Source organism: Ricinus communis, chromosome 8, assembly GCF_019578655.1.
Source record: "Ricinus communis isolate WT05 ecotype wild-type chromosome 8, ASM1957865v1, whole genome shotgun sequence".
Classification (NCBI taxonomy): domain Eukaryota; kingdom Viridiplantae; phylum Streptophyta; class Magnoliopsida; order Malpighiales; family Euphorbiaceae; genus Ricinus; species Ricinus communis.
In genome coordinates, this window is record NC_063263.1 from 12,663,144 (window position 1) to 12,675,616 (window position 12,473).

Sequence of the window (12,473 nt, forward strand, 5' to 3'; positions counted from 1 at the left end):
TTATATGGCATCTTATTTATAAAAAGGAAATTTTCCTAAACAAAAATAAAAAAGAATAGTACAAAACAGAAAGTTAAAGAGAATTAGAAGATTTTGGTAATAACTATCCATATGAACGATGTGGGTGATAAAATAAGGTGAAGTTCCAACTCTACAATTTATTTCAATATATAGACACATGCAAAACAAAGGGCGCCACCTTCAATTTATAAAACAGAAACCAAATGTAATCATACAGAATCCATTGACTTTTTCTTTTCCATTTACAGACACTTGCAGAGAAAACAATGGCCGTCTCACTGGGAATTTACTGGACTAATTGGTATTCTGCAAGAGACTACTAGAGAGAGTAAGAACTCTTCAAGGAAAAGTTTGTTCATTCAATTTGCCCATCTTACTTGAGGGATTGGAGAAAATCTAGCAATCATCGTGGATTATTTGCCTGAAGATCTGATAATCAAAATTTTGTTAAGATTACCTATGCTACATCTCGTGCGTTTCAGGTGCGTTTGCAAATCTTGGTGTGCTCTTCTTTCTGATCCAAAATTTATTTATGAGAAACTTCTTTTTAGTGGTGAACATCAGAATTATGATAATTCTCCTCACCCTGTTGTTGTTAAACGTCAAGATATTAGTACCAGAAATTATTTTTTCTCTGTATTCTCTTGTGATACATTTGAAATATCTGCCCCTCGAGAGATACCATATCCTAAAGATATTATGATGAACATGTCAGATATATCAATTGTAGGTTCTTCTTCTAATGGCTTCATTTGTCTTCGTGATATATATGATCCTGATATTGTTTTAAGCAACTGGAAGGACTGTTATGAAACTGATTGTAATATGATTCTATGGAACCCTTTAACTTCTGAGATTAAGATTATTCCAAAATCTAATGCTTCGCGTCCTCCAAATACTACTTATTCTCGCTTGCTGCTAGTTGAATTTGGATTTGACAGAAAATCTAATGACTGCAAGATACTCAAGACGTTTTTAGTCTTTCACAATGGGCCACAAAGTGATTACTTTGTTGAAATATATAGCTTAAGCAATGATTCATGGAGAGCAGTTGATGTTGTTGTGCCTTTTAAGTTCTATTCTTTTGATGATAGATGTCATTATACGGGTGCAAATGGTGAATTTCATTGGTGGTCTAAGGATGAAAATGGTCAATATCAAATTGTTTCTTTTGACTTGAGTGATGAAAAATTCAAAACATCACCTCTACCAGATGCTATCGATACTTGCTTTAGATTCTGGACGTTTTTCTGTTTGAGTGAATATGTGACTATGCTCCTCTCCTCTGATTGTTCATTCGGTGTAGAGTTCATTGATATATGGATAATGTATGAATATGGCGTGAAAGAATCATGGACTAAACTGTTCACTGTATCATCCCTTCCATGTGTGGAGAGACCATTAGGGTTTTGGAGAAATGGGGAATTGTTTATGGCCACTTGGAGTGGTCAACTACTCTTATGGAACCCCGGTACAGAAACAATTACCGAGTTTCAAATTGATGGTGTGCCAGAATCCTTGCAAATTGTCGCTTTTAATGGAGGGCCAATTCCATCGAAGCTTAGAAAGAAAATATGAGCAGAGGCAAAGCTGAGATGCAATGACAGTGCATTATTAGAGATTGCTGTAATTCTTTTTTATTCAGAGATGTGATCTTATAACTTTTTATAATTAGTCATTTTATGTATTATCATGCTTGTTAATTGTATTATCTGTGAATGTGAGAATGATTGTGAAGCTCAATTGGTTAAATTCACTGTTTGAAGTTTTGAAATAAAGTAGAACATGTTATCTAAATTGGAACTTAAATTTGTTCTCCTCCCACAGTTTTAGATAATATTAGAATAACTTATGTACATTGATGCCCCCCAGTCATGGTGACGAGAAGGTGCAAAATACATTTTTTAAGTGTAAAGTACCCAAAAATTAGTTATTCTTGTAAATGAAATTTCTCAGTAGATCCAACTCTTAATATTGTTGTCCTGCAATACTACTACACTTGATTGGTTTTGATATTTAAGATAGTCTCAAAAATAATTTTTTGAAAAGATATATAGCTAGTTGTAGTTACGTTTATATATCTATATGTCACAATTTAACCGGCTGCAAATCTTTGGCTACCTCCTCCTGAAAACCCACTAAAATGGAATGTTCATCCTTCTATTTAATGCAATCTTTTGTGCACTGGAGATAATCACCTCGATTCCTGATATCTTTCAATCCTATAAGATTATCATTGGTTCTGATTCCTCAAACGCTATCTCTTGGATACATGGAGCTATTAAGGAATCGCCTTGGAGACTTTGGGAAGTGTTGGGAAAGATTTACAGTGTTAGAAAGTCATTATCTAACCTATCTTTTGCCCATGTCCTTAGGGAGTCTAATTCAGTTGCGGATACTTTGGCCAAAAAGTTCCTATATCGCTACAATAAATAGCTTGGCTGTAAGTGTCTGGTATTGATGCAGAAATATTGTTAGCTTGCTGGCTGTGTGTGTGGTTTATTAACTTTGTTCTCAGTTTTAATGGTTGAATGATGTTGCTCTCAGCTTGATGGATGTTTTGCTCTTAGTTCTAATGATGGTTTGCTGTTTGTGTGGTTTAATGGTCTTGTTTCCAGTCATTTGTAAAATGTGCAGAGATATATATAAAAACAAGGTGATAATGTGCATGCATAATGCTGATTTCGGGCATGCTTGAAGTTCTCAGAAATTTTTGAAGACCGAATGTGTTGTTGCTGCTACTTCAGTTTCATTAGTTTCAAAACCTGTTTGGTTTTCTCATGTAATGTTTGTCTTTCTCACGAACTTTTGTATTTTTATCTTCCTGGGGTTCTTTCACTTCCAAAAGGGTTTCAGGTGTTTTTATTAGTGGGTGTATTTGGTAAGCCTATTGGCTTGTGATAGCTATACTTTTGTAAGTTTTTCCCATTAAAATCAATAATTAGTAAATGAAAAATCATTATAATAATAATAAGAAAACCTACTGCATAAGGTAAAAGAATCCCATGAATTACTATATATATCATTACTCATTGAACAATGGTGTCGTCATACTGTCAGTTTATTGGATTAATTAGAATTGTACAAAATAGAAAATCAATGAATCTGGAAAATTTTGGTATAAAATGGGCATTTTACTTTGTTTTGACATTTGAATTTCTGAAATTATAAATATTAATTTAGTTCCACTTTGGCCATAAAGATAATGGATTCAATTGTCAAGTTTTATAATTTTATTTTTTAATTTTGCCAACATATTATAAATAGTCCACGAAAACTTCTAACACATAAATTTATGTAATAAATACCTAGCTAGATGCGAACAGTCACGAGAATTTGTCCAAGCTATAGCTGAATTTGATGCATAATTTAACAATTTAACTTTATTTATTTTTTTGTTTATTTAGTGGTTAACTGCTTGAAGATAATTCACATATATAATTGAAAAAATTTCAATAAATTTTTTTACGGTTTAACGTATTCTTATTTTAGGATCTGTAATTTATTTTTTTATTACTTTAGTACTTATGAATATGACTATTAGTAAATAACGACTAAATTATATAACACCGTTACAAGTGCTGACACTGCATTCAAAAGCTTATAAACTTTCAAGCCACATCCTATATAACTTTCAAGCTTTTGACATAATCCGCATACACCTGGTCAACAAGTTGGGTGGTTGCTTAAAGACCGAACCAATCTCAGCATTTACACTTTCAAACAATTTCTGGTTCCTGCCTTTCCAAATGGAGTAAAATGCACTGCTACTAAAACCATTAGTCAATTTTACTTGCTTATGATTAGAAGGGTTATAACTTTTTCTGATCAGTCACTTTTTTCATAATGCTATAGAAATGTTAGCTAGTATTGCAAGTACTTTTATTCCATGCAATTGACATTTGATAAGAATGTCGTTATAAAATGTTACAATGGACTTTATTTTTTAAAACTTGGGAGATGAGGAGGTTCTTCTGAGAACTTTTGGAGGTGGAGGTGGAGGACTTGGAGTTGCGGATTGCGCAGAAGGAAAGATGATTTGTTGTAAACCTCCACATCCCATGTCAGCCCTTCGTTGACATTTTTCGAAATGCATTCCAACTTTATTGACGCACAATCGAATCTCATGCAATTGATAGCTATCACTTTTGTTTTTAGTGTTGCACTTAATCAGGGGTTCTAGTTGATGTGCTTTGAAGGCTTTTTTTATGTCAACAATTCTATGTAGTTGATCATCCGGTTTTATACCTGTTTTCAATCATTATGATTGCAAAAATTCAAGATACTATAGTAGATAAGTAAGCCAAATTAGAAAAAGAAAATATTAAAGCCAAATGCAATCATTATATAATTTATAATGTATTACCTGAAGATTCAAGTATTTTCAGAAGATTTAATGTTTCAGCTAGTTTGATGGATTCCTTAAAGTAATCCACCAAATCCCACTGAGAGCAGGTACCGTGCTTCTGCCATTCATGTTTCCAAAATATTTGATTCTTTTGTCCTAATAAAAGATTTGGCCAATATTTGTTTAGGTCGTTGATAATACCAGCTTTAGTCAACTGCTACAGAGAAAAAAATCCGTTATTAAAAACACAGTAATGGAAGTGAACTGAATATATGTTCAAACATTGTACCTTACTGATATCAAATGGCACCGATTGGCAAGCAGCTGGACTCGATCCACTGTTATTTTCTGGCCACAAGCCATGCAACGTGAAGTTGTAGGATATGATTGGCCTATTGCATGCTGGTGCAAGAAGTCCACTGCATGTGGCCGGAGGCCATTGCATGACCAAGTAAAAGAAGTCAAAATTTGCAGCTGCGTCCAAGTTTGTCGTTTCCTCTGAATAATGATACACATTAAAGCAATCGAGATTCAGTTAAAGAAACCTTTTGTAATTATATATACAACGAAAAAACTCATCTGCACTTGCAAGAAGGATGAGCAAGAAAAATATTGCAAGGGAATAAACTGGTTTAAGAGTTGTCTTAGCCATAGTTTTGTTTTTCTCTCTCACTTATGAGAAATGCTCAGATGATGTGAAGGGTGGAGAAATGGATTGGGGTATTTATAGCTAAAACTTAGATGCATATTAGTAAACTAAAAGTTGCACTGAAGTTTCTCTCTGTTATGATTATTAATTATAAGAGTGAGTTTCCCTTTAGAAATTTCTTTAAGAAAGATCACATTCCACTTGTATACATACTGTTTCTTTTCCATGCAATAATAACACAAGTACCGAAGAAATTAAAATTTGCAGGTAAATAACATTAAAAAAGTAATTGATGTAATTAACAGTGTTGTAAATATTAATAAAATGAAAATAAAAGTAATGACATGCTCCTTGGAATTGTAAAATTTCATGTAATGAGTTATGGAATGTCTTTAGTTACTCTTAGTGATTATACTTTACCATTTTGTGGTTATCAAGTATTTCCAAGTGTTTTATACCAAACAATGGTAGAGTAACACGAATTTTAATTTTTTGCTTTTGTTTATATTAAAATTTTCTTTTTTAATCCACTATTGGTTATTTTTCGATCGGCGGTGGTCCTTTTTATTATTATTTAATTTTTGTAAATTAATATTAGTGTCTTTTGAAAAGTTTTATGGTCTCGTATTATAAGAGTTTTGAATTCTCTTTTTATAGGAATTTTATGGTCATCTACTATAGCAGTATTGCCTCCTCCCTCTATGGTTAAAGAGAAAAAAAAATCAAATTCGATATTTAAACAATTAGATTCATCAAAAGACATCTATAAAGTCGATTCGTGGTTTAATGCCACCGAGTGGAGCGTTTTTCCCGCAGAATTACAATTTACTGCTCCATCAATATGATTAATGATTGTTATATATAGATTTCTTTACTTATATTTATTGATGTTTGATGTTTTCTTTATTTTTTATATTAAAATATATTTATTTATTTTTATTAATGAAATATTCATTTTAAAAGAAAATATATATTTTAATTGTCATTTATTCTATTATAGGTATACGACAAATGGAGCAGCCGAAAGAATTATTATCCCTATCATTATTCATAAAACGATGGTGCCTTACTGTCAATTCACTGGACCAATTAGAATGGTACGAAACAGAAGATCAATAAAATCTAGAAGGTTTGGCAATGAGCATCCATATAAGCGCAGGATCAAATGATAATTCTCAAGAATAAGTCAAAATAACTCATTTTGGCTATTTCACTTGGTGTTTTGGCTATTCATAGTATGTTTTATCATGATCATTATTAGTATTAGTATTTTGGGTGGTTGATGTTCTCCACTTTGGCAAGGAATCAATTGATCCCTCATCTCAATTTGCTAGAACAATTTTAGAATTGTGTATAAAGGAAAACAAAAATATAATCTAAAAGTTTTAAATTTTTAATAATTATTAATACATGTATGAATTTAGAAAATTATTATTTCTTATGCCTTTGAACTAAATCGGACTAATTTTAAATTCTCTAATATATAAACCCACAACTTATTGTATAAAATCTCAAAATTTATTTTTGGTTTCAGGTTTTTTTTTTTTTTAAATTTAACGTCTCTTTTAAAATGAGATTCTTAAAATTTATGAGTTTTGATTGTAAAAATTTAAATTTTTATTAGTTTTAAATTTTGTGGATTTACTCAACCTTTCTTCTTTGATATGTATATTAACTCAATGGATTCTAAGAGTATTTAACTATTTTTATGAAATAAATAAAAAGTTGAAATAATTCTTCATTCATTAAAATGAGCGATTTCAATCCATCATTTTGAAGGTTTTGGAAGAATGAAAGATTTTACAAAATTCATTGATTTTAACTCATTCTTTTAACTACGTAATTAATTTTGATAAAATATATAAATTTTGTGAAACTTCTATTAAAAACCTCCCATTCCAAACAAGGCCTAAAACCATCTAACAATCACAATTCAATTAGAGAAGGAAATGTTCTCTTTCTCTTTTTTCTATATAAATCTCAACATACAAAATAAAATTCTCAATTTATTTGTAATATTTCCATAAACCTCTTAATTAATGACTCTTTTTTTTGCCCCTCTCATATTTGTTCTCTTCTGATAATTCACGATCACCGCAATTGTCATAATCCTTTGAGACCTTTTCCTAAATGGCTCACTTTCGAATCAAGCCTAATACAAACGAGACAATCTTCGACACAGTGATATGGTCGCTACTACTAATGGACTAGTTCACGAGAACAAAAGCTGCACTCAAACTCTAATGAATGAAAAAAAATAGAAAAGGCAAAATCTATTATTAAACCTATGAAGTTTCTATTTTATTTCATTAAGTCATTAAAATTTTAATTTGTTTTATTGAGCCCTTACATTTATATTTTTGATATTATTGAAATTTTTTTATATATATTTAGTGAGACTTTTATTTGTTCTATTGAATTATTGTACTTTTATTTTTTGTTTAATTAAAAATCATTAAATCCTCAATACAAGCAAAAATAAGAGTACAAAAGTTAAGTGAAATAAAATAAAAAATAAAAATTCAAAAGCTTAAAAATATATTTTGTCAAAAGAAACTAGAAGGTAAAGTGCAAACAAAACAATGGATGACATGCTATTGCTGGGAATCTATTGGATACTATTACTGTCAATCTTTTGGACCAAAGATTGATCCTTGATATTGATATGCTTATTTTGCTTTGTGTTTAGATCTTTCCCTCATTTGTGTTTCTTGTAATGTTTGTTTAGCGCATCTTATCTAAAAGAAAGAAGAAAAAAAATATTAAAAAGGAATTGTATGAAACAGAAAATCAAAGAAGTTTAGAAGATTTTGGCAATAAGTATCCATATGCATAATGTGGATGACAGAATAGGTAAAATTCCAACTGTACAATTTATTGCAATATATGGACAAATGCAGAGAAAAACAATGGGCGCCACTGCCAGTTTACAAAACAAAGAAACCAAATGTAATCATACAGAAAAGGTATTCTCTATAGACTCTTGCAGAGAAAACAATGGGCGTCTCACTGGCGATTCACTGGACTAATTAGTATTGTGCAAGAGACTACTAGAGAAAGTGAGAGCTCTTTAAGGAAAAGTTCGTTCTCTCATTTTGCACATCTTACTTGAGGGTTTAGAGAAAATCTAGCAACCATGGTGGATTATTTGCCTGAAGATTTGATAATCAAAATTTTGTTAAGGTTACCTATGCTATATCTCGTGCGTTTCAGGTGCGTTTGCAAATCTTGGTGTGCTCTTCTTTCTGATCCAAAATTTATTTATAAGAAACTTCTTTGTAACGGTGAACATCAGAATTACGATAATTCTCCTCACCCTGTTGTTGTTAAACGTCGGGATATGAGCACCAGGAATTATTTTTTCTCTGTATTGTCTTGTGAGACATTTGAAATGTCTGCTCCTAAGGAGATACCATATCCTAAAGATATTATGGAGAACATGTCAGATATATCAATTGTAGGTTCTTCTTCTAATGGCTTCATTTGTCTTCGTGATTTATATGACCCTGATATTGTTTTAAGCAGATGGAGGTACTCTTATGAAACTGATTGTAATGTGATTCTATGGAACCCTTTAACTTCCGAGATTAAGATTATTCCACAATCTAATGCTTCGCGTCCTCCAAATACTGTTCATTCTAGCTTGCAGCTAGTTGAATTTGGATTTGACAGAAAAACTAATGACTACAAGATACTCAAGATGTTTTTGGTCTATCCCAATGATCTACAAGGTGATTACTTTGTTGAAATATATAGTTTAAGGAATGAATCATGGAGGACAGTTGATGTTGTTGTGCCTTTTATGCTGTCTTGTTTTGATGATAGATGTCATTATACGGGTGCAAATGGTCAATTCCATTGGTGGACTAAGGGTGGAGGTGATCAACATAAAATTGTTTCTTTTGACTTGAGCGATGAAATATTCAAAACATCACCTCTACCAGATGCTATCAGTACTTGCTTTAGATTCTGGACGTTTTTCTGTTTGAGTGAATATGTGACTATGCTCCTCTCCTCTGATTGTTCATTCGGTGTAGAGTTCATTGATATATGGATAATGTATGAATATGGTGTGAAAGAATCATGGACTAAACTGTTCACTATATCATCCCTTCCATGTGTGGAGAAACCATTAGGGTTTTGGAGAAATGGAGAGGTGTTTATGGCCACTTGGAGTGGTCAACTACTCTTATGGAACCCTGCTACAGAAACAATTACCGAGTTTCAGATTGACGGTCTGCCAGAATCCTTGCAAATTGTCACTTTGAATGGAGGGCCCAGTTGCATTGAAGCTTAGAAACAAAATATGAGTAGAGGCAAAGCTGAGATGCAACTGGTGCATTATTAGAGATTACTGTACTGAATTTTCTTTACTTAATTCCGTCAATGCTCTTAATTCAGAGATGTAATTTTATAACTTTTTGTGGGCAGTGATTTTATGGATCGTCATATCATCACGCATGCTTGTTATTTATATTAATTGTGAATGTCAGAATGATTGTGAAGCTCAATTGGTTAATATCATTGTTTAAAGGTGATCTTCTGCTCAAAAGTTTTGAATTAGAGTGGAACATGTTATCTAAATTGGAGCTTGATTGGGTTCTGCTAGCACAATTTTAGATAATATTAAAGAATATCTGATACACATAGATGCTCTCCAGTCATGGTGGTGAGGAGGTGCAAGACTATTTATCACTACCATGTATATTTGTGTAAATTTGTAGTGTCGCAAAATGGAAGTACAAGAACTACTTATCCTGTAGAAAAAGTCCAGGCTAAGTATCATAATATTATTTAATCAGTAGAATTGGATGAGCTGATCATAATAATTTGAAACGTTATCATTAGAGATTTGAACAGCTTAGATAATAATAATAATAACAATAATAATAATAACAACAATAATAACTAGAACAGTTGCAGTAGTCATTAGCACTGTTTGGATAAAATATTGAGGACATAAAAACATCTAACACATGAAGCGAAACAACGATTAGAAAGTGACCCGAAAACAAACAAACATGTCTTCAGTCCACATACACTTTACCAGCTAAACATTTTAGCCAGAAACAATATGTGAAGCCTCTAGGGTTTGCTACAACTACAAATTTATTCTTACGACGCCACTACAATATGTTTTGCCTTCATTATTTTCTGGGTATTTTGGAAAGTTCTAAGTAATAGACATTGCAGGTCATTATACCATAACTTAGACATAGTTAAAGGCGCTTAATTAACTATACTTAGCATTTGAAGTAGCAGAAGCAAGCACGTGTGACCAGGTATCGTTGGTGACATGCTCCATGGTCAGCTCCCTCCCATTTCCTGCATTGCCTGTCGCAGTGCGATGATAAGGTACACACCCCAGACCATGTTTTGCTCCTTTTCTCACATATTTTGCGGGCTTCAATTGTCTCCTCTGCATAATAATGTACGTAAGAAAACATTTAAAATTCAGTTTAAGAAACCCTGTATGGTATATAATCATATCATACGATTGCAGAAACTCACCTGCATTCACAAGGAGAATGAGCATGAAAAAGATTGCAAGGAAACAAACAGGCTTGGCCATGATTTAGCTAGATACAGATTTATAGTTTCTTGCTCAGTTGTGAAGAGGCAGGGGAGTGGATAGCGTGGTATTTATAGCTGAAGTGTCTCTCCTTCATGGTTGACTTGCACTAAAAGATAAGATTAACCATTAATGTTTAAGTTTGATAAATTGATAAATTATGGGTGTGGCTGTTCCCTGTCATAAGTTTTTAATAGACTCCAATCTGTCCTGTTCTTGACTGTAATTACTAAATTGTCCACATTTTTATTCAATTAAATGAAGTTACCAATCTGTTGTTAAATGCCAAAGACCCACTAAATTTAAATATATATGAATTTAATGTAATGTTTTTCCTCTTCATAAATTTTGTGATATTTTAAGAAATTAAGAACTATTATTATGATAGAAATCATTGTAAACTAATGATAGTCATTTCAACAAAAATAATAGGAGTGAGGCCATATATAAACTGATTGGAGAGAGATTAACAATATCCACAAATTAATCATCAGGATTTATGTAGAAGTTCAATGAAGCTTCCTTTCAGAGAATCAAACATGATTTTTGAACTCCTTTGATTTATCCAGTTGCTACAATATTAGCACCACAAATTTTGCTGTTTCCACAAGTAAAGTTGCTAATGCCACAACCTACTCATTCTTTTCTGTAGGAAATACAAACCTTTTCATTTGATAAACGCTAAAATGCCCAAAATTTATTCAACCTATTTGTTAGCCCTAGGATTATATTGGGAGGCCATGCGAATATCAGATTGATCTTTAAATTGGTACTTGCTAGAAAGATCAACACTGCAGGTTCTGAAAGATACTAAATAAAAGAAAGAAAAATGCTGACTTTAAAAGCTTTGACTAAGATCATATCAAGAAACGGATCTCTAGGAGAGTGTTAAATCCACATGCACTGCTTCCTTCTCCTTCTTTGCAGGAAGATTGAATGCCAAATGTTCAATTATAAGGCTCCATTCCAGCTTATGGATCCAATAATGCAGGATCCCCATTTACACCCCTAAATTTAAAAGCTATAGATGTATAATTAAATGCCTACATCCTTGACTTGCTTTTTTCTTTTATTATTATTATTATTATTATTTTAATTTCATGGGAGAAGAAAAAGAAAAAGAAAAACCTTCACACATCTCATTGAAAAGTTTATAATTTTGGTATAGCCAACAGAGTTAATCTAAAAAAAAAAAAGAATAAAATTAGTACCTACACATAGAATAAATACCTAAATATTAATCCTTTATTATTTACATATTTTAGTTAGATAAATAATCCAATTAGAGCTGATAATATTCGACATGACCTTCTTGTGCAAGAATATATGATAAGTAGTAATTTGAGACTAGATTTATAAATGGGTCAATTTATTTATGATATGTTAATTTTTAAGTGGATTAATAGGTTTAACGTATCAAATATGCAATATGACAAATTTAATTAGATAGATTAATATATATTTTAAATTTGAAATTATTATGTCTAACGATTTAATATTAAGTATTTTCAAAAACTTTGATTTTAATAAGTAGATAGTGATAAATTTTATTACGGAGGATAAATTGATATTGCATTTATTCTTTTTATTAATCTTCATGAGTATATCCAAATCTATTTTTTTTATTTTTATATTAAGTTTCATAGTTTTGACATTATTAATAAATGGATTATATTCGTATTAAATATTTTTATTATATGCCTGTCTCAATACAATCACTTTGATCCAAAATTGCCAGCCCTAGTCTACGTATTTGTCTACTACAATATAAAAGACCTAGTTACCACAAACCGACCTTAGCTCAGTTGGTAGAGCGGAGGACTGTAGTGGGGAGTTCCTAACAGCGAATCCTTAGGTCGCTGGTTCGAATCCGGCAGGTCGGA

At 31.7% G+C, this 12,473-nt stretch overlaps 3 protein-coding genes and 1 non-coding gene across 4 annotated transcripts; 3 read left to right on the forward strand and 1 right to left on the reverse strand.

The window, feature by feature from the left end:
• The first annotated feature begins 185 nt into the window (after positions 1 to 185).
• LOC8285339 (F-box/kelch-repeat protein At3g06240) lies at positions 186 to 1,818 on the forward strand. The gene has a single exon (XM_015715330.3). It carries the CDS (start codon positions 481 to 483, stop codon positions 1,597 to 1,599), a length of 1,119 nt encoding a protein of 372 aa, XP_015570816.1. The 5' UTR covers positions 186 to 480; the 3' UTR covers positions 1,600 to 1,818.
• A 2,063-nt stretch (positions 1,819 to 3,881) lies between these two features.
• Positions 3,882 to 5,043, reverse strand: LOC8285340 (ribonuclease 3). Its single transcript, XM_048378532.1, has 3 exons — positions 4,659 to 5,043; positions 4,388 to 4,583; positions 3,882 to 4,269 (listed from the first exon to the last, which is right to left on the reverse strand). The coding sequence occupies exons 1-3, from the start codon at positions 4,812 to 4,814 to the stop codon at positions 3,968 to 3,970; spliced, it is 654 nt and encodes a 217-aa protein (XP_048234489.1). The 5' UTR covers positions 4,815 to 5,043; the 3' UTR covers positions 3,882 to 3,967.
• A 2,881-nt stretch (positions 5,044 to 7,924) lies between these two features.
• LOC8285341 (F-box/kelch-repeat protein At3g06240) lies at positions 7,925 to 9,529 on the forward strand. Its single transcript, XM_002512885.3, has one exon. The coding sequence runs from the start codon at positions 8,155 to 8,157 to the stop codon at positions 9,313 to 9,315; it is 1,161 nt and encodes a 386-aa protein (XP_002512931.1). The 5' UTR covers positions 7,925 to 8,154; the 3' UTR covers positions 9,316 to 9,529.
• Positions 9,530 to 12,380: 2,851 nt separating this feature from the next.
• Positions 12,381 to 12,473, forward strand: TRNAY-GUA. The gene is made up of 2 exons: positions 12,381 to 12,417; positions 12,438 to 12,473. It is a non-coding gene; the product is annotated as a tRNA-Tyr (tRNA).

Excerpts from the sequence above, each read along its gene's own strand:
- LOC8285340 (XM_048378532.1), bottom strand. The coding sequence starts at position 4,814 with ATGCAATGGCCTCCGGCCACATGCAGTGGACTTCTTGCACCAGCATGC. Across the intron at positions 4,584-4,658 it reads TGCCATTTGATATCAGTAAG|TTGACTAAAGCTGGTATTAT; the intron begins GTACAATGTTTG and ends TCTCTGTAGCAG. Across the intron at positions 4,270-4,387 it reads GAAAATACTTGAATCTTCAG|GTATAAAACCGGATGATCAA; the intron begins GTAATACATTAT and ends GATTGAAAACAG.
- LOC8285341 (XM_002512885.3), top strand. The coding sequence starts at position 8,155 with ATGGTGGATTATTTGCCTGAAGATTTGATAATCAAAATTTTGTTAAGG.
- LOC8285339 (XM_015715330.3), top strand. The coding sequence starts at position 481 with ATGCTACATCTCGTGCGTTTCAGGTGCGTTTGCAAATCTTGGTGTGCT.